General features: G+C 33.7%; 1 protein-coding gene across 1 annotated transcript; it reads right to left on the bottom strand.

Moving 5' to 3' along the window:
* Nucleotides 1-21876: 21876 nt before the first annotated feature.
* K441DRAFT_581437 (DJ-1 protein) lies at nucleotides 21877-22788 on the bottom strand (the record flags this gene model as incomplete). The annotated part of the gene is made up of 4 exons (XM_067644412.1): nucleotides 21877-21982; nucleotides 22109-22459; nucleotides 22587-22653; nucleotides 22722-22788. The coding sequence occupies 4 exons, from the start codon at nucleotides 22786-22788 to the stop codon at nucleotides 21877-21879; spliced, it is 591 nt and encodes a 196-aa protein (XP_067499488.1).
* Nucleotides 22789-23357: the final 569 nt, after the last annotated feature.

Here is a 23357-nt window from a genome sequence, read left to right as displayed (position 1 = left end):
TACACTTATTCCCTAAAGCTAACTATACCTTATATTTAAAACTTTATAAAACTAGTATATACTCTAAAGCGCGATCCGTCTTTAAGACCTAAAAGCCCTATATATAACCCTATAGACCTTAATACTACCTAATTCTATATATCCTTAGGAACTAATAAATAAAGAATATAAGCCGCAAATAGAGAATACTTTAGATGTGGTAAAAAGGGATGTATTTAAAGAAATTGCCAAACTTACTCTTTTGAAAAGGTCCGCCGTAACTCCTCTTAGTCCTTAAGTCGTACTCGTTTTATAAATTATACTTAGTCGCTATAAAGCGTCTTACCTTTAGTTAATTTAGAAAACGAATTATCCTAGGGCTAAGTTATACCTTAAGATAAAAAGTGGAAGAGTATAAGTATCTAGGCTCTTTTAGCGCTAATACATAATATAACTCCCTTAATATACTCGGCGAAATTTAAATACTTAGAAAATAGAAGGAAGTATAAATCCTTATAGATAGCAGAGCTACTAGTATAGGCTTTATTAATATAAACTACGCGAAAACTTAACGCTTAAATTTAAAGAAACTTAATAAGCCCTAAGGCCTATAAGGCTTTAATGGTAAGCCTTTAATATATAGCGAACTAATACACTACGCTCTTATAAAAATGTAGATAGGTAAATACCTTAAATACGTTTCCCTATTTATAATACCCTTAAAGCATTATAAAGTAATACTTAGATATAGATGGCTGAAATAATATAACCCTTTAATTAGCTAGGTTAAAGAAACACTAAAATTCTATACAACCTACTACCGAAGTTATTACTTAAAATACCACTTGCCCTATAAATATATACACAACTATTTAAATTTAATATAATATAAATTACCCTTACTATAAACCTTAAACTAACTGCTAATTATAGTAAAGAATGCGAAGATAATATATTAAAACCTTTAAAATTTATATAGTACAAGCCGCACCCTTTTATTTATTAGTAAGAAAACAAAACTATAAAATCTTTACTGTAATACTAGAAGATATTAAAAAGGCGTTAGAACTAAAGCAATATATTAACCCCTAACCTCTTATACCTAAAGAATATTATNATNTAATTANTANGTTTAAGAAANNATTTNNANACTAACTACCCCNGNATTAAGATAAGCACGATTTTAAGATAGAACTTAAACCTAGTATAACGCTAAAGTTCGGCCCGTTATATAGTATATTATAAAAAGAGCTACTAGTAATATAATAATACCTTAAAGAACACCTAAAGAAAGGATTTATTTACTCTAGTTAATTACTATTCGCCTTACTTATACTATTTATTAAAAAACCTAAAGAAGGCTTAAGGTTCTGTGTTAATTATTAAACCCTAAATATAATTATAATTTAAAACTAATACCCGATTTCTTTACTTTAAGAAACACTTAACCGCTTAGCGAAAGTATAATACTTTATAAAGCTTAATATAGTTACTGCCTTTAATTAAATCCGTGTTTATAAAGGAGATAAGAAGTATATAGCTTTCTGTATATAATAGGGACTTTTTAAATACCTAGTAATGCCGTTTAGTGTAAAAAACGGTCCTAGTATATTTTAGTAATACGTTAATAATACGCTTCGCGAATTCCTTAATATATTTATTACTGCGTATATTAATAATATTTTAATCTATTTATCTTCGCTTTCTAAATATTGGAAGTATATCTAAATGGTCCTTAAACGCCTGTAAGACGCGGGCTTATAATATAATATTAAGAAATACAAGTTCTATGCGTCTGAAGTTACGTACTTAGGCCTAATTATATCCTGTAATAGAATTAAAATAGACCCTAAAAAAATTGCTATAATTATAAACTAGAAAAGTCTTAGTAGTATATAAGACATCTAAGGATTTTAAAGATTTGTAAATTTCTACCGTTAATTTATTAATTACTTCTTAAAAATTATTTAGCTATTAATAAACTTAATAAGGAAGAATATAAGATTTAAATAGACTATTAAATGTGAATAAGCTTTTAATAACCTAAAATATTATTTTATAACTACTTTAATTTTTACCCACTTTAATCTAGACCTTAAATATATTGTTAAAATAAACTTGTCTAATTATGTACTAGAAGGGGTATTATCGCAATATAATAAGAACGGCGAGCTGCGCCTAGTAGCCTTTCTCTCTTAGAAACTTACCCCTATTAAATTAAACTATAAGATATATAATAAGGAACTACTTATAATTATTAGATGCTTTAAATAATAGCGTTTAGAACTTAAAGGATTACTATTCCTAATATGCGTATTAACAAACTATAAAAACCTATAGTACTTTATAACTATAAAGCAATTAACGCAGCACTAAATTTGTTGGGCTAAATACCTCTTATAATTTGACTTTAAAATTATATACTAACCTAGTAAACTTAATTAGAAGCCTAACTTATTAATATAATAATTATAGAACTTACCTATAAACGCCTCTAATAAACGGATAATAAATTAATTATAAATTCTACTGCCCCCTAAACACTTTAAGAAACTACGCCCTATGTTTTTAGACGCGGAGCTTAATAGGAATAAATTGGAAATTAATAAGTAAGATATAGAAATTAATAAATTAATAGAGTATAAATATAAAAATAACCCCTAGATAGTAAATGTAATAAAAGTAATTTAAATAGGGAAACGGTAATATAAGGATATTACACTCGCTAAATTTAAAATCTGTAATAATCGGTTATACTATTAATAGAAGATAGTAGTCCTAAATTCCGAACCCTTACGATTTAAGATACTTAAATTTATATATAATTCCCCTATAGTAGGATATCCTAGCCGTATAAAGACCTATAAGATTATCTAATAAGTATATTACTGGCCTATAATGCATAACTATATATAAAAATACGTTTAAGTATATAGAATATACGTGTATAGGAAGACCTCTTATATAAAGAAGTAAGGAGTACTTTAACCATTACCAATTCTAATACAAAGATGGCGAGATATTTTGATTAACTTTATAGTTAACCTGCCTAACAGTAATAGGTTTATAAATATTATAGTAGTTATTAACTATCTTACGAAAATACGATATATAATTCTTATAGACTTAATTAATGTAATATCGGTAGCTAAATGTTTTATTAAGTACGTCTTTAAGCTATATAGATTTCCTAATTCGATAATATCTAACTGCGGAAGCTAGTTTATTTTAAACTTCTAGTAAGCCCTATATAAACAATTAAGTATATAAATATAACTCTTAACTATATTTTATCCGGAGATAGACGGTTAAACTAAAATTATAAACGCAATTATAGAATAATACCTATAAATATACTGCTTCTACCTATAAGATAACTAGGAAAAGTAGCTACCTTTAGCTAAGTTTATTACAAATAATATAAGAAACGAATTAATAGGCGTAACACTATTTTACGCAACCTACGGAAAAGACCTTTAACTTAGATTTAAACCATAACCCAAAATTAATACAATAGGACCTATAATTAAAAGGATTTAACTAATTAACGCGTATAACTTCGCTAATTAAATAAAGTAGTTAACGGAACTATTATAAAGTAGGTTAGCGTACGCTTAAATAGTATAGAGGTAGTATATAAATAAAGAACAAGCTCCTATATAGGACTTTAAGGAAGGTAATATAGTTTACCTAAATACACGAAACCTAAAGACTTAATAACCCTTAAAGAAACTAGACTAGAAGTTTACAGGCCTATACTAAATTAAAAAGAAACCAAGCCTATATGCTTATAAGCTTAAACTACCAATTAAGATAAAAATATATCTAACGTTTTATATAAACTTGCTATAACCCTTAAAAGGTAAACCTATAACTTATAAAGTGCTACCGCTATCTTCCGTAGTTATTAATAATGGTAATAGTTCTTACTTTATTAACTTAATTAATAATATGCAAAAAAATATATAATTTAAATAATTTAAACTTCTTATTAAGTAAAAAGGATATAAAATATAAACCTAGGAAACCTATAACTAGATTAAGGCTAACGCGCCTTCCTTAGTAAAAGAATTCTATAAGGACTATCCTTTACGGCCTACTTTAGCTAGATAAATATAATTGTCGGAATGTTAGTCATGTGATATGGTCACGGGACCACGAAGCGAGGCTAGCTAACCTGACCTTAGAGCAACCCCTTACTTCTAGAACAATCAATTAACTACCAACTTCAACACCGCATACGTATCATATAGTGATATTCGTGCCCATTAATAAAGCGAGTATACCAATACTAATCAGTAGACGTATAGATTAGGAAATACGTAATAAGCTAGAGCTTAAGAACCGTACTAGTAACAGTACACGGATTGCCTGGCCTTGTTTATTTTAGTTATAGGAGAAAGCTATATTACCCTTAAAGCTCAAGACCACGTATTAGCTTAACTACTAACGCGTTAGATCGCCTAGAGAATTATATCTTTACTTAGAGAAGATTACGACCTCCCTTAAGCTTAAGAGAATTTGTACTGGCCTTATAGCCAATATAATAGATCGCTAAGAGAATCGCAGTCTTGCTAAGAATACTTTACAGGCCCGACGGCTGTAAAGGACGTATATACCCAAATACCCTTACCTTAACACCCTTACCTTGACACCCTCACCTTAACACCCTCACCTCGATACCCTTACCTCGACACCCTCACCTTAAATACCCTCACCTCGACACCCTCACCTCGATACCCTCACCTCGATACCCTCACCTCAACACCCTCACCTCGATACCCTCACCTCGACACCCTTACCTTGACACCCTCACCTTGATACCCTTACCTCGACACCCTTACCTCGACGACCTTAACCTTAACCTTGACCTCAACCTTGAACTACAATATATATAAGGACTAGCATACTGCTTTATATAATAAGATGGATCCTAAATAGAAGGAGAGAATTACCAGACATGGTTATGGGATTGATGTAATAACTGCTTTAGAGGAAGACCTAGAAGAATATATAGAAACAAAAATCTATAAGTATATATATAAGAACTTTACGGATTATATATTATAGTCGCTATTCTAAAAAGAATTTAAAGGCTTTACTATTAAGGACTTTAGAAAGATACGCTCTATTATTAGAGTAAAGCTCTATACTTACCTACTCTAAAGAGGAGTATATATCGCCATATACAGCAATAGATACCCACTTTATAAGGTTCTGCATAATATTCTTATAGAAGAGGAACCTCACGAATGGACAGATAAGGAAATCACAGGAGCTCTTAAGGAAGTCAGCCCTATGATTATAGTAGCACTATAAGAACAACTTAACTTAATATAAACAGCTTTGATATTAAATTAAGCTATACCCCCGTCAGTTATAGCTTCTTCAGCTCCTACAACCCCCCCCCATAGCCTACTACCTTCCTATACGGTGCTAATGCCTACAAACTATTAACTATCTCTACTACCTCTAACGCCTGTAATCTAGCCTATAGCTATAGCTATAATACCTAGAACGCAAATACCTACCCCTATAACACCCCAACTAGCTATTATATCTATACCCTAATAAGCTGTACTAACTGCCACCTAATAGCAAGCTGTACCTACCTTTACCTAAGATTAACTACTTACTTTTTTTACTTAACTCCTACAGACGCAGAATTAGCAATTATTGCCTACGGCAACTGCCTCTACCCTCCCTCTAGCAACCGCTCCTATCCCACCTGGTCTTCCTCCTGCCTAGCATCTTTACCCTAGTACTGCTAATACCAACCCTACTATACACCTGCCTACGTATAGTAAAGAGGCAGCTACTATTGCTAAGATCTATACAGACGACCAGAAGTATAATAGAGTGAGTAATAGCTTTAACTTTAAGTTAACTATCTTCTATAATATCTGCAAGAGAGCTAGTCTACCTCCTAAAGGCTATATAACTGCATTCCTAACTATGCTAAAGGGACTTACCTAGGATCACTACTATAATAGTAACCTTTTAACTAGATTATTTACTAAGGCATACAACCATATACGTCACTTCTTTAAAGGACTAGAGTACTATTAGAGAAACCTTACTAAATAGAACGCTATTAACTTCCAAGGAATTATTAACGAGAACCCTAATAAGTAAATCTATTAGAGTTTCCAACTACTCCTTAATAAGCTCTTAAAATATTGCTATAGATTACACCTAGAGTTTTATATAGACCTCTTCCTTATAAATAAGCTAGTTACCGCTTACTAAGGAGTACCAGCATACTATATCGCCATTTCCAACCCTTCTAAAGACCTCTCCTAGTTAATTAGCAAGTTGCAATCTTCTATAGTTATATAAGAGAAGGAACACCCCTCCTAGGCCTTAATAAGACCGTCTTAAGGAGCCTACTTTACGGATTATATATACTGCCGTAATATCCGTAACAACCGTAAACAAACCCGCTCTTATAGACAAAACACCATCAGATCCCTAAAGGCCAAGTGCTATATCTGCTAAAAGGAAAGCTGCCGCTTATAGAAATATATAGAGGAGAAGCGGAACCGTTCTAGAAATAAGTATAAAAGATATTTTAATAATAATAAGGGCCATAACGGTAACTTTAAAGAACGCTTTAGATAATACACTATCTACTATAAAGGAGATGATAATAATAAGTGCAATAAGACCTTTAAAGCTCTTGTGCTAAATATAGATGCTAACAAAAATACTAATAACAATAATAGCGAGGAAGAACTAGAAGACCCTGACGGCTACTACCTTATATTATTTAGGACTCTTACTATAGACAAAGCAACCTCTATAAGCGTAGAACTAGCTAATAAGGCTTACGCTCACTTACTTACCGCAACCTCCATAGAACCTACTACGGAAACTAACCCGTTTAACTATAACACAACAACCGCCACTTTACGCTATACTTCCATAGTATTTATAGGAATTATAATTAATACTAGTACGTTAAAGAAGTCTACGGCCGGTTACGGATAATTCTAGGCATTATAGAACGCGGACTAATCTATAAGACTTAATACCTTAACTAAAGGATAAGTTAACGTGCAGTTCGGCATTAGAATTACTACCTCTATTAAAACTATAGACGTTGTTACCCTTATAGGCAAGATATAGTTTTATATTGTCTATATAGATACCCCCTTCCTACTCTATTTAGCGGATATAGATAGACTCCAAATCTACTACAATAACCTTAGAAACGTTATTATTACTTACACCAAAAAAGTGCCAGTAGTATAACGGTTTAGCTACCTATTTCTCTTATAGAGCTTATTACTATAGTTATATCTATCTAAATCCTTTAACGCGAACCCCTGCTACTTAATAAATATAGAGCTACGGCGCCTGCACCGTCGATTTAAACATCCCTTAGTTAAGAAATTACAAAAACTACTCTACTATACTGGCCATAAAACTAACAGAATGGCTATTAAGCAACTAACTAAGTTCTGCCACTACTGTTAAAAGTTTAGTAAATTACTAGGCAGATTCCGCTTCACCCTACAAAACGACTTCAATTTTAACTATAATATTATTGTCGACATTATATACATTAGTAGATTATCCCTCCTATACATTGTTAATAAAGGAACGCGATTCTAAGCTGGTAGATAGCTACAAGACATCAGCGCCAAATATATATAGGACGTTCTACGGATATACTAGATTAATACTTACCTAGGGCCACTAGACCTAATTACCTATAATACTAAAAAGAACTTTATTAGTAAAGAATTTAAGCAATACGCTATTATTATAGGAATTAGTATAAAGGGAGTACCGGTCGAAGTATATAACTCTATTAGAATGGTAGAGCGCTACTATAGTCTATTACGGCGAGCCTACCAGATTATTATAACTAAAATCCCCGAAATTAATAAGGAGATGGGACTCTAAATAGCGCTTAAAGCAATTAATAATTTAGCTAGCCCTAAAGGACTAGTTCCTACACTTCTAGTCTTTAGAGCCTACCCCCAAATAGTTAAATCTAATGCACTATCCCCTATGGTTATATAACGCGCTACCATAATTAAAAAGGCTATAGTAGAGATATAGAAGCTATGAGCTAAACAACAGATTGCTAACGCGCTAAATATGCAAAACGGACTTAATGCTAATGCGATTCATAATCTCCTACCAAATTCGCCCGTTTTAGTCTAGAGAGAAGAAAATACTAGCTAAAGCAGCTATTAGGACGGGTTATTTACCTTACTTACCGTTAAGGGTAAAATATATACTATTAAGCTGTCTAGCGGACCTATAGCCTTTTAATCTACGGTTGTAAAACCTTACCTTTAAGCAACTAAATCGCAGGAGCAAATTATTAGACCAGAATCACTACCTAAACCTCTACTTAGGTCAGCCCTTCCTAAGACTGTCTTAGAGAGACCTACTAAAGCTTAGTAACAACCCCCAAAATAAGGTAAAGGACGCCCTCATAAATACCCTCTACTTATAGCCATAACTAATATCACCATCTACCTATAGGATAACAGTTAATTTAGTACTTAATTTAGCGCCTCCTAATAGAAGGAGCTTACTAGTCTACTTAAGAAGGGAGTTTTTAAGATTATAAGACTTACGGATATACCATAAGGCGTACAACTCTTTAACTCGCGATTTATTAACGAGATTAAGAATAAGGGAACCGATAAAGCCTTTAAGAAATCCCAACTAATTATATAAGCTTATAACGACTTAGAAAAGGAACTGGTTCTTACCTAATTACCAACTATTTAATAAGTTAGCCAACGACTAATCCTCTATATCGCCGCTATAAAGCTTTTATAGGCACGACTTTACCTCTAAGATATTTTATAGGCCTACGTATAATTAACTACTATACTAAATTAAGAGTTCTACGTACGACCTTTACACGAGCTAATTAAGCAACTTAGGATTAATAAGGCCTCCATTTTAAAGGTTATAAAACCACTCTACAGAGTACTAAAAGCTAGTAACCACTAGTTTAAGATATATTACTCGCATTATATCCAACAGTTGTATATAGACTAGTCTATATACGACCCCTATCTCCTATAAAGTAATAAACCCTTTAGTATTATAGGCCTATAAACTAATGATACTCTATTCCTAGTAGATAAAACCTTTATAAGCGTAGAGCAAAATAAGCTGTATAAGGCTAAGTTTATAGCTAAAGAACGGGAATAACTTACCGTCGATACGCCCATTAAGTTTAATAGTAGAGTTATTTAGCTACTAACTAATAGGAGTATTACGCTTACTTAGGAACGATAATGTATAAACCTTAGTATAATTAGCACTAGGCTTGCTATAAGTATAGGATTAAGAGGAGCTACAAGAACCTTAACTCTAAAGGACTAGTATATTACTTAACGTGCTAGAGGTGTATATATTGCTTTAGTTTGCCAGCCAAAAGCCTTATTTAATTTATCCTTTACCGCTTAGGTAATTAACCCTAATAAAAAAGACGTAAAATAGTTAAACAAGCATCTAAACTGGCAAATTGAGAACGCCAATAGAGGCCTTAAGTTCGTTAAGTTAGATATTAAAACCCTATAGCTCCTAGTATTTATAGATGCGTTATTTACCAATAATAAGGACCTCTCTTCGCAGATTGGCTATATTATTATACTAGCCGATGCTATAAAGAAGGCTAACATCGTCTATTGGAGCTCGGTTAAGTGTAAAAGAGTTACTTAAAGCATACTAGCTTCTAAACTCTACGGTACGGCCTATAGCTTTAATATCGGCGTTGCAATTAAGTCTATAGTAGACAAGATCCTATAAATTAACCTTCTACTCATACTTTGCACTAATTCTAAGTCCTTATATAACTGTCTAGTATAACTTAAAACCACCCAAGAAAAGCGCCTAATAATTAACGTAATATGCCTTCGGCAAGCCTACAAACGGAGATAGATTACGGAGGTGAAATGGATTAACGGAGAGGCTAACCCTACTAACGCCATAACGAAGGGAAAACCCTACGCGGCTCTTTAATAGCTTATTAATACAAACTAAATTAATTTATAAGTTATAGGATGGGTTAAACAAACGAACTTGGATTTAACTTAGCATTAAGTAACTAATTATAACGGTACGGACCCTGAATTTAACCAGCTAATTAGGATTTTCTATCCCCGGGATAGAAAATCGCTATTGGTTTGCTTACCACTAGCGCCTTAGCGGCCCTCGCGATATGTTAACCTGCTACCCCTAACAATTCTTCTTATAATTACGGACCTGTAAAAGGAGCGTAAAAGCTATTGCGTATTAATTGGATCTTTAGCTATTACGTATACGCTGCGAATAGTCTAGAAGTAAACTTAACTTTAGAATATAGATTAGCCTTCTTTTAGAGTTGCTCTAGTGTCGGAATATTAGTTATATGACGTAGTTACGGGACTATAAAGCGAGGCTAGCTAACCTAACCTTAGAGCAACCCCTTACTTCTAGAACAATTAATTAACTACCAACTTTAACACCGTATACGTATTATATAGTGATATTCGTGCCCGTTAATAAAGCGAGTATACCGATAATAATATAAAGGTAAATAACTGCTACTTAATATAAATATATAAAATATAATAGCAGGAAGCTTGAAATTAAAAAAAAACTTAAAATATATTATAATGTTTGTGATATGATTATGTAATATATAAGATATTAAGGAACTTCGACCGCCAGTTAAAGTTATTTAATTAGTTAGATCCGCCTTGCTAAGACCTACTATAAAGATATTAGTTCTGCTTACTACCTTAACTAAGCTAATAGCAATTTTCTATCCCGGGGATAGAAAATCTTAATTAGCTTATTTAATAATAGAATTAGTAAAACCCTATACCGCCACCTAACGCAAAAATACGACACGTAATAAGTTATAAGTCTTAAATAAAATAAAATTATTTGGACCTTTAGCTAAAGGGGGTATTATAACGGGACTAGCCTAGTTATAGTAGGAATGTCTTAGTAAAATACTTAATAGATAAATTCTAACGCTTTAACCAAATTCTACTAAATTAATTAATTTTTACTAAAGTCTATTAAAGACTACGTGTATATATACGTATGTATTAACTACTAAGCCCCTAACTATTTAATTATATAATTCTCTTATTATTTCCTTCTCTTCTTTACGTAATATCTTGTTCTTAGCAAGAGCTATATACCCTTAGATTTAGATAGAATTTATATTATTCCTTTAAATCTTCCCTAAAGTCTCTTCGCGTCCTTATATAAGCTAGGGGTGGCTACTAAGAGTATAATACCTTAAGTCTATAGCTAAAGATATTCTTAAATTAAGAGGGAGTCCTACTAAGCTTGGCTAATATTAGTATAAGAACTTCCTTTATCGCCACCCAGAACTTAAAGCTAGATTTACTAAAGGCCTTAATTAAAAAAGAAAGGACGCTAAGAATCCTAAAACTGTTTAAGAATGGTTTAATTTATATATAGCTATGGTTGCAAAGTATAGAGTTTCTATAGAAGATTAATATAATATAGATAAGAAAGGAACTGCCTTAGGAGTTAGTAATAAGGTTAAGGTATTAGTTCCTTAATTATAGGCCTAAGCCTTTACTATAGAGCTAGGTAGTTATAAGTAGGTATCCTTAATTAAATATATATTAGGAGGTCGATTTTAGTTGCCTTCTTATATTATTTTTAAGGGTAAGTAAGTATAACGAGCTTAGATAACCGCATGTCTTAATTTTAAGATAGTAATTTAAGTAAGTGATTTAGGTTAGACTAATTCGGATATAGCTCTTAACTAGTTAAATTACTTTAACTTATATATTAAGCCATAACTTTAAGGAATTTATTATTTATTAATTCTTAATGGCTATAAGAGCCACGTCTTAATATAATTTGTTAAATATTATAAGGCTTATAAGATTATACCTCTCTACCTTCCTCCTTATTTGACGTATATACTATAGCCTTTAAATATTAGTATATTCGGTCCTCTCTTACAAGCTTATAAAAACCGCCTTAACAATACTACGCTATATAGAGCCTTAGTGTAAGGGCGCGGAGAGACTTTAAGAAAGATTTAAAGAAATAATATAAATTCTATCTAAATCTAAGGGTATATAGCTCTCGCTAAGAACAAGACGTTATGTAAAGAAGAGAAGGGAATAATAAGAGAATTATATAATTAAATAGTTAGGGGCTTGGTGGTCGATACGTGCGTATATACGCACGCGGTCTTCAACGGACTTCGGTAGAATTCAATTAATCTAGCAGAATTTGGTTAAAGCGTCGGAATTTATCTGTCGAGTGTTTTACCGAGACATTCCTACTGTAACTGGGCTAGTCCCGTTACAGCTTGCCATTATATTAATCTATTTAATTAGAGACTCCTCTTTAATAACTAAGAGCTTTTGTTAAGCTTGCGAAAACTATTAACTTAATTAACGGCCGTTCTAACGGTGGTTAAGAGTTAATTATGGTACACTAAAAGTTCGGGCAATTTAACGAATAGATTGGTTGGGGTTAGCTTATAGATGCGAAATCGCAAGTGTTATTCGAGCGTCTTGATCAAGATCAAGCGATTTGGTGGCCGTTGAGCCCATGGTTGTGGTGTAGGAAAAGGTAGTATGCATCGAAAAGGAGGTGATTTGAATCGCGATCGACAGGTGGCTCGACCGGGTGGCTGGCTCGACTGAGTGGCTAAGATGTTAGACGCCACTACAGACGACCCCACTACAACTAGTCTACAGCCATTGCACTATAGACGACCTCTACCACAACAAGTCTACAGCCATCGCTGTAGACGACCTCTACCATAACCAGTCTACGGCTATTGCCGTAGACGACCTCCACTATAACCACCACCACCACTACCACCACAATATACCACATAATACCGCACTATAGGCGTACCGCAGATGCACCAAGGGTAGCTATAGTAGGGGGAAAGGGGCCGGCCCGTATTACTTTAGCACGTAAAATACAAGGTGTATAGGCGAATTGGTGTTTATACCCTATACAAGACAACCTCGTGAAATTTTTCCTATAGGAGTGGGTTTATATAACGAGGTTCGCCCTTATAAAATACCCGTTTTCTAGAACGTAAATCTAGAATTAATAATCTACTTTTAGGGAGAGTAGCTATTAATTACTAATTCCCTACCTATTTCTTTAGCGAGGAACAAGGTATAGGAAAAAAAGTTATATAAAAATAACTAGTAGTTATCTCCAAGCTGGCAAACTATATAGCTTCCTTTATTTTTATATGCAAAATATAACTAAAATCTATCTTTTAGAGCGCTTTTTTTACTCTAGGAATAGTAGAATATAGTAAAAATAGATAAAAGAGCTAGGATTTCCTTGGTGCAATTTTCTTAATACGAACTAGACCGTAGTAAGCAAAATACTAAAATAAAAAAACACTAGTCGCTAGAGCTCCCCTAGCATTTTAAAAATAGGCCAGAGTGTTTACTTAGCTATTAGTATATATTAAGCTGCCTAAAAAGGATTTATATATATAGAACTATAGCGCTATAGCCTAAGGCTATATGCGTAGTATTATACGTAATATAATATAACGGATTTAAAAAAAAAACTAAAAGGTAGATAGATAGATAGATAGATAAATAGATAGGTAGGTAAGTAAGTAGGTAAGTAAGTAAGCAGACAGACAGATAGATAAATAGGTAGGTAGGTAGGTAGGTAGGTAGGTAAGTAAGTAGGTAAGTAGGTAAGCAAGTAGGTAGTTAGGCAAGTAGATAGGTAGGTAGATTAGTAAATAGGTAAGTAGAAAAGAACTATCGCTATATTATATTAAATTATCTAAAATAATATAATTTATTTTGTACTAACCGCGTAAACTAAGTAAATACTATTAAGTGCGTAGAATAAGTACTTAATAATAACCATACGGAAAGAGTAACACTTATTTATTGCTTAAAGTAAGCAACATATATAGAATGCGCGAGGAGGGCATTATATATTAATTGCGTATTAAGTATAAGTAGCTGCAAATACGCAATTAGCTGCACTATATTATTAGTTTCTATTAAATATATAACGGCTTATATAAATGCCTCTAAACCAAAGCTTATAGATTGCTATTTAATAAAGATACTAAGCTAAAGAGAAGAAGAGAAAAGGGCGTTATGGGTAAACAATATATAGAGAAGCCGCTAAGGTGCTAGTAGTAAGCAAGCTAATAGCGATTTTCTATCCCGGGGATAGAAAATCCTAATTAGTTAAATACGGCAGGTAACGCGCTCCAGTACCGTTATATTACCCCCTCTTTCTAAAAAAGCCTGCCCTTAGGCGTTGTCTAAGCTCCCTATTATTGTTTAAATTATTATAGTTATCTAACCCCTCTTCCTAGCACCTAATTTAGTTATCTAATTTATATAGTAGTTTGGGGAGGTTAGGTTAGGTTAAGTAGAAATCCTATTATAACAAAGCCTTATAGAAAATACTACGGTGGACTTATTAATGGGCTAGGTATATAGATATAGGTTAAGTTAATAAAGTAAATATAACTAGTGGAGTGATTACCTAATAGATTAACTCTAATTATATTCCAAAATTTACTATAAAGAAGAAAACTATCTAGGTAGGAACTGTAGTCCTTTAAATATATAATACTGCGCCTAAGAAATGTACTAAGTACGTTAATACGTTAGTATATTAGTATATTACATTCCTATATTCTTACGTTTTTATATTCTAAATTTATAATATAACTAGCTATATAACTTAGCTACCTTTTATTCTATAGCTTAATTGGTTTTAGTGCCTCCTATACTATCTTAACTAGCCTATATATCTCTCTCCTTAGTAGTTCTCCTACTACTAATATAAGGTCCGTAATACTATCCCCCTCCTCTTTATCTTTATCCTTAAAAATATTTCCTATCTTTAAGTCGTCTATTAAAGGTATAGCATTCCCGTCTTTAATGTAATAACCTTTATTATTTTTAATGCCTTTTATTAGATCCTTTATACCTAATTATTATAACTAGCTAGTAACTATAATTCTTTTACTTAGTAAAGTTATACCGTCCTATTCTTACTATATAGAGAAGAAGTTAGTATATGTTATAATTACGGCTCCGTTTAGTTACTAACCTTCTTTATATACTAAGTATACGTAAGCGAATATACAATCGTCCTAACGTGATCGGTAAGTATCCTGGCCACGCAAGTAAGCTGGCCACCTCAAAAATTAAAAGATTCATACTTTAATATCTTAACAACCACTTTATAATAAATTCTAATAATTTAAATTTGGACTTTTATATACGTTTTGCAGCTTCTATTAAAGTTGCATAGTAATTGGTTTAGTGGTTTTTAAAATATTATAATTTGGGGGCCAAAATAAAGCTAAATTGCTATATCTTAAAAACTACGCAACTAATTATTATGTAACTTTAATAGAAGCTACAAAGCGTATATAAAAGTCTAAATCTAAATCATTAGAATTTATTATTAAGTGGTTGTTAAGATATTAAGGTATGAATTTTCTAATTTTTGGTGGGGTTTTAAGGTGGCCAGCTTACTTGCGTGGCCAGGATACTTACCGATCACGTTATAAAGTTCAATTTATCTCTAATACTAAGTATACACGTCTTGTTGTTTTAAAGTTTCAAACTTCCTTATTTAATTTATCTTAGGGTTTTATATATTAGTAGCGGCCAAAAGACTAGAGAGTAAGCTAGCTAAGGCCTTAGCTAAGGCCTAACGCCGTTTTAATAAAGTGTCTTAGGCCCTAAAGGCTTAGGTAGATGCTTATACTTAGTTAATTCGTCTTTTATAGGTTTATAAAAAGGTGCGCTTAAAGGAGTTGCGTCTTACTAAATAAGGTTTAGCCAATCTTAAGGCTAAGGAGTCTAAAAAGGATTCCAATTAAGTTAAGGCGGAAATAACTTATATACTAGTAGTAGATCCCTTAGATAACCTAGCTCGTCTATTACCTTTAACTAATCCCTTTATCTTTAGTTCTCTTTTAATACTCCTATATCTTTCCTATAGCGTTTTTTAAGTTTTATAGTAGTTTCTAAGTAGTCTTATTATAGCCTATCCACTTTACTTTATACTATATTTTATTATTAATGTCCTTATAACTAACGATCTTTAAAACTTACTACTTATCTTCTTTTTATTCTCTATATGTATTTACTTTATAAACTAGTAGTTTAATATCTTTATATGCAGGTTTTAGTATTATAATATATTATATAGGGTAAATCTTTATTTTGGCTAGTAGGTTTAACTTAAATATAACTAATAAAATTCTTTATATAATTTTAAAAGGTTCTAGTTTAATATAGTCTAACTTTTTACTTAGTCGTTAACTCTTAAAATTTTTGTATAGTAGCTATACTTTATTCCCCTCCTTAATATCTAGTCCCTTAGATCTCTTAGAATTATAGTACTTTTTTATTTACTATTATACTAGTTTAGCTAATTCTATAAGATCTACATAAAGATTTATTAATATCTCTATTTATTACTTGGCCATGCTACTTATTTTCTTTACTTATTATAGCGATAATAATATTCTTAGCTTATGCTCGCAATTCGCCTTAAATAGTAATATGCCTATTCCTTCTTGTAGTGTTATATTATATATAAACTATATAATTAGTAATAGCAATACCTAGTTATTCTGTATATATTTAATATAGTATTTTAAGTACTATTCTAATATCTAATTTAATCTTTTTATTTAACCTGCCAAGTTTTGCTATATTCTGCTACCTATTATATTACCGCATACTATCTAGTACTATCGTATACTATCTAGTACTATTTCTTACTATTAGCTCGCCTACTATTGGCTCGTCTACTGCTAGCGCCTTGGCGGCTTGCGCTACCTATTTATTAACACCAGCCCTCGCGACCCCCTTTCCTCCTCCTTAGCTTAGTATCTTTATTAGATAGCAATCTACAAGCTTTAGCTTAGAGGTATTTATGCGAGCCGTTACAACTAGCAGCAGTTATAGCTACTTAGGGACTTAATCCCTAAGGGTATCTATTCATCTATAGGCGTGGCAGTTTCTTATAAATTAATCTATATTTAATAGAAGTCCTTACTAGTAATAATAGGGCGTTAGTAGTTAGTAGGTCTTATCTTAGCTAGAGTATACTATTAAAACTTAACAGTAGGCTTTACGGATTAGCTCTGTCTATAGGTTGTTAATATCTAAAACTATAAGTTATTCTTAGTATAGAAGTAGTTCTTCTTCTATTTCTAAATTGGGATTACCTTTTATAGCTTAATTGCGGAGGACATTTAGGGAGTTAGCCATACGGTTTATAGTTAGGATATAGTTAACTAGCCCTATTAGTTTATTTAAGACTTCTTTTATAGGTACTAAATTATTCTATTTAGAGTATAGCTCCTTAAGGATCCGCAGGTTAAGCTATTTGGGGTAGAAAAGGGCGCGCGTCTAGTATTAGGCCCTTAGCTTATTTTAGGGTCCTATATCTTATTCCCTTCGGGTTAATATATCTACCTTAGAGTTTTACTTACTAGAATAATATATTATTATAAAGAAAAATTAAAAGAGAATTTTAGCCTAGTAAGCTTATTATCTAATTAGCTGCTTTATAGTTATAAAGTACTCTAGGGCTTTATAATCTATATATCTTAATCTAGGAGTTTATACCTTTAAGCTCTACACACTATTAAAATAGCAATTAGATAATAGCTAGCATTTCTTTATTATATACTTTATAGTTATATTTAGCTAAATCTATTATCTTTAAAAAGAAGGTAATAGGGTACTATTCACTGTCTAAATATAACTGTAATAGGATTCCCACTATAACTCCGTTAGAAGCGTCCGTTTCTAATATTAACTTAAAATCTAGGTCATAGTAATAAAGAATTAAAGAAGAGATAAGCCGATCCTTTAGCTCTCTAAAGGCTTCTATATAGTTATTATTAAAGATAAAAAGCGTGTCTTTCTGGGTAAGTTATATAAGAGGCTTTACCACAACTTTATAGTTGCGGATAAACTAGTAATAAAAATTATAAAAGCTAAGGAAGGACTAGATCCCCTTTATAATATAAAGGGGCTTTTAATTATAGATTACTTTAACCTTTTTAGGGTTAACTTTAATTTTATTTATACTTATAATAAACCTAAGGTACTTTATACATTTTACCCCAAATTTATATTTCTTAATATTAGCTTATAAGCCCGCATCCTATAACCTCTCTAGGACCTTTTTAACATAGACTTAGTGCTTAAGTTTGTTATTTAAGTATATAAGAATGTTATCTAGATATACCATACAGAATTTATTAAGGTAATTAAAAAGAATGTTATTTATATACCTTTAGTATATAGCCGGTCCGTTTATTAGTCTAAAGAGAAGAACTTTATATTTATAGAACCTATAATAGGTATAGAACGTTATTAAGTCTTTAAATATAGGGTCCATTTTAATTTAGTAAAAAGCTTAGCAGATATTAAGTTTAGTAAAAATCTTTACCCAAGAAAGAAAAATAAGTTAGACGGCTAATAAACTATATAGAAAGTATCCTAATAGGAGAAAACCCCTTTACAAAAGAAGAAGAAGAAAAGGTAAAAGGTGTCCTAAAAAAACTAGTTAAAGAAGTAAGAGCTCTCCGTAAGGAGGTAGCCCCTACTAAAGAAACCTACGTAGAGAGGCTAAAGAAGGACCTCCTTACTTCGTCCTCTCTACCCTTATCACTACCGTCTCCTACCCCTTTTACTTCTACTAGAATTAGGAAAAAGCAACTATAAGAAAAAAAGCTAATTCTAATTATAGACTAAAAGGACTAACCCCTAACGTGGTTAACGGGGTTTTGACCACTCCCTAGGTTATGACCGTTTTGAACATTAAAACTTTACCTAGGTTATATCTATCATGCCTAGGTAAGCCTTATCACGACACACCGCCTTTTAAATGTATGTGTTACTTTAATTTTGGCAGAATAACAAAACTTTACTTAAAACAGCAAGCGGTACGCTAGCGCGGTCATAACCTAGGGAGCAGTCAAAACCCCAATAACCACGTTAGATACCTTCTTTATAAAAAAACAAAGTTAATTAACTATTTGCACTAAAACTGTAAGTAAAAAAACCCGTTTTAGCATCTATAGCTAGAACTAAAGGAAAACAAAATATTCTCCTTATAACTATAGAAGAGCGTAATGTAGATTTCCTAGTTAAGTATAAGGAAATCTAGTATAACTACTTTACCTTTTAAAGAGAACAAAAACTAAAACTATAGGTTTAAATTATAGCCTATGGGGTTCCTACCTTACCTTTCCTAGGAAAAGGAGGCTCTAAGCTTCTAAAAGAAGAAATTAAGACCTTTAATCCTATAAGGATGCAAGGACTACCTAAATATATCTCCTTTAGTATAAAAGGACACGATCCACAGACTAGATTTGGCTCTATAGTTTTTACTATAGAGAATAAGGAAAAAAGACAAGAAATCCTTAAGTAAAAAGAGATCTTAATTGTAGGTATAGCTACTAAGGTAGTAAAATACCTCGAAGTCTCTCCTACTATGCAGTGCACTAGCTGCCAAAAATTTGGCTATATAGGAGATAGATGCTCTACTAGAGCCTATAGATATTATGCGGCTGCATATTTATTTAAAGATTAACCTATATAATAATAGGCAAGCCTTGTAAGCACACTACCCCTCTTTGCATTAATTGTAAAGAAAAACACTTTGCTAATAGTAAAGACTACGAGACTCTTAAAGCAGCTAAACTAGTAGATAATACTAGTAAAGAAGATTCTATAGAAGAATAAAATTAATAGGATTCTAGAAGGAGGTAACTCCTACTAGGCTCTTAAAAATATATTAGAGAGTAAAAGGATAGAAATAAATTGCAAAAGGACAGGGACAGGTGTTAGGATTTTCTTTTTTTTAGTTTTTCCTACCGTTTTCTTATTCTCTAGTAGTTATAGTAACTTAGTAGTTTACTAAGGAACTATATACTTCTAGTTTAGGGGTTTATAAACTATTAGGACATAGCTACTAGTATATATTAAGCTGCCTAGAAAGGATTTATGTATATAGAACTATAGCGCCATAGCTTAAGGCTATATGCGCAGTATTGTACGTAGTATAATACAACGGATAAAAAAATAAATAATAAAAAAAATACCTACAGCATGTAATAGACAGGCGGGTGAGGGCCTCACGTAATTACTGCCGTAGGTGAGACGGGTGATTACCTAGGATTTACCTCTGTAAAATAGAAGACCTGGTATGGCGCCCTTAGGGTAGCTAAAACGGTATATAATTTCAAAAAAAAAGGCGAGCCGACGCTAGATCAGGTGTGATATGAAGTGGTATGAAGTATACGCGGTGCTGCAACTATATGATGATTAGATAGATGGTATGAGTAGTAAGAGCAGCGGTGGTGCGTGAATAGCACTGTAATGTGGGACAGGAGAATTAGTAAGTGGACAGTGTTTTTAATTAATATTCAATACTTATTGATAAGGATTCAGCACTTTTCGACGACACCCTATTAACATGTTATTGAATTAAATATTACTTAAAGAGCCTTTAAGCATCTATAATATTATTTAATAATAAAATTTTATTATAGTGTTGGAAAGTATTAAATCCTTATTAATAAGTATTGAATATTAATAAATACACTGTTAGTGTAGTGGGGTGTCGAGCCTACCAACTATATAACTAGCTTTCCATTAGTGGTACTATAAGAGTATGTTATGCTTGGAGACTAATATAGTGGGGTTCTTCAGGACAGAAATTTAAGACTTGACGAACGACTTGGGTGGATGGTATGACGACCGTGCACGCCTCGCATAATGCGAAATATTTAGTACATCCTCCTTAGCAGTAAGAAATCTGTCAGGGCACTGAGCAGGCTGATGGAATGATACATATGATGCTCTATGAGGAAGGATCTCAGGGGCTTGAAGGCCCCGAGAAGGTATCTACACGATGGCCCGCGCGCTGTCACGTGACACGTCGCTGAGCTCAAAGAGACTGTTTGTCATACTGTTAAAAACGTATAGCATACAGAAAAGAATGTGTTAAATTAAGCTTAAAGTTTACCAATCAGGAGCACCTAGGTATTAGGACGCACGGCCATCACTGTATGGCACCTGAATGCTGAGCGACTGGTTGGTTCTGTCATTAAGCTATTTCTGAGCCCTCTTACTGGCTGATCCGCGATGAAAAGCCGAAAAATGGTATTGGTCTAGACGGCTGCAGTTCATCTCAAATCGTGGTAACAGTGCGGTTCTAGAACGTGCATCCTGCAGGTAAAGGTCGTAACTGCAGAGCATTATGCAGGCGGCCTGAAAGGGAGGTTTCCGCAAAGAATGTTGTGGGGTTTATTAATGCTTTTTGTAAGCGATGGATGATACGGCTGCTCTCATCAAACAGGTGGGGGAGATCGGGGATCGAAGGAAAGCCTGAATGGCGATCGTGAGGTATAGAGGAAGGATTTGGAATAAAGTTGATAGCGGTAGGGTCTAGATGAACAGCGGGATGGAAGTGGGTAAGAGCTAGAGAGTGGCTGCTGCATATTGTATTTTTGCTTTTGGTATACTGCTTAACATTTATCCGTTGAATGTTATCTCATAAATCAGACGCTTCGTGGGCAAGAATTGGGGGGGGGGAGCACGTGCGTACTGCTCCATAACCCCTTTGAATTTCATCTCATAAATCGGACCCTCGGTGGATCGTTGGAATATTTATATAGAGAGGGAGATAGTTACTTAAAGAATCTATTATATTAAATATATATATAACTATTATAGCTAGGCCATAGTTTATAAAAAGGAATAAAAGGAATTTTTAAAATATTTAATTACCACCCACAATTTTCTGCCGTGGAGTCGTGACAACTTGCAACCCTCCGCCTTTTGTAGCTACCAGTTGGACTCAAATTGGACCACTTCATAGCGTCGCGGGCGGGATCATCGGCCCAGCGACTTCTTCCCTTTTCTGCGTTCCACAGAGCATTTCGACAATTGTGAGCGCAAAGAGGAGTGCGGTCCCTGGTCTAAATTGAAAAAATAAATGTTAGCTATGCTCTTAGCGGTACTGTATAGGTGAAACTGAGCTGCTGCTGCGAATTTCATGCCTGAGGAATAGCTGTGTAGTATAAGACGAGAAAGCCTTAACTCACCCACGCGACGTGACAACTCTCCCATCCACTACAACCCTCTCACTAGAATAACTCCAGCCTTTATCTCTAATCTCTTTCTCGACGCTAGGGTGAGATGTCACGGTAACCTTTTGTACCTTTCCGGCTTCCTTCTCATAGCTCTTCACTAGAGCCGTTGTGCCCGCACAAATCGCTCCAACAAACTTCCCCCTCTCCCGAAATTGCTTCACTAGCTCTAATACGGTGTCAGAATCGCAGAACGTTTTAGCGCCAGGACCGCCGCCGGGTAGAATGAGGATGTCGGCATCGTATTCGGCTGCGATTTTGTCAATCGATGGCTCGTCAGGTAGGATACGGACGCCGCGGGAACAGCTGGGCGTTGTGTGAGCAGCTAACAAGTATGCAGAGCACGGTTTTTTATAGTGTATTTGAACGTCGGGATGCCAGCGCAACGCATTGGGGCATGAACGAAGTGGAGGGTTGAAGGTGGGACACCTACATAGCGAAGCTCTCATTCTTGAGATTCACGCCTGCCGATTTGACCGCGACGCCAGCGCGAGTGAGGACTAAGAGGATTTAACTATATTACCATATGCTGTATGAAGCTTAAGAGCTTGGGTGAGGGGCTGAGTACCATCATATGGTGTCACGAACTCAATTTCTTCGGTGCCATCCGCGATGAGGATGAGTGCTGCTGGCATTGTCTGGGTTGTTTCGATTGCTTAGTCAATAGCACAGTGATGAGGAATTGTATGGTAAGGAGTGTATAGGTGGAGGTTCAGAATTCCAACAATGACGTTTTGGAGCTGCTTGCCTGCATCCTCGGAGGGGTCAGAGCTTGATGCTTGGGGTTTTGGCGAGCAGCTGAATTGACGAATGGAAGTAGTGAGGGGCATCACTTTAACCAATAGATGATATGCTAGGCTTTTTAAGACGAATAACAGTCGCGGAAAGGAGAAGACGTTGATTAGTTAACCGCGGATCGTTTCATTTCAGACCACTGAATGGAACTTGTTCAATCGCAGATGTTGATATAGCATAAGGCCCGGATACAGTATTAGGAATTGTTATGTTTCATTGCGTCCAGACCAAGAACTCGGTCAGTATCGTCTTGCTTTCCCTTCATCCTTCGCTCATCGTCTATATACCATGACGTCTGGCTACTCATCGAAAACGTAGAAGCCGCCTTCGATATCCACGTCCTTTAAGCAGAGTAGAGAAACGAAAGCAGCCATAGATCTAAGGGAATCATCCGTGAGCTCATGTAAAA

The sequence above is a fragment of the Cenococcum geophilum genome (assembly GCF_001692895.1).
Source record: "Cenococcum geophilum 1.58 unplaced genomic scaffold K441scaffold_51, whole genome shotgun sequence".
Lineage (NCBI taxonomy): Eukaryota > Fungi > Ascomycota > Dothideomycetes > Gloniales > Gloniaceae > Cenococcum > Cenococcum geophilum.
This window is presented reverse-complemented; position numbering and strand designations above follow the sequence as displayed.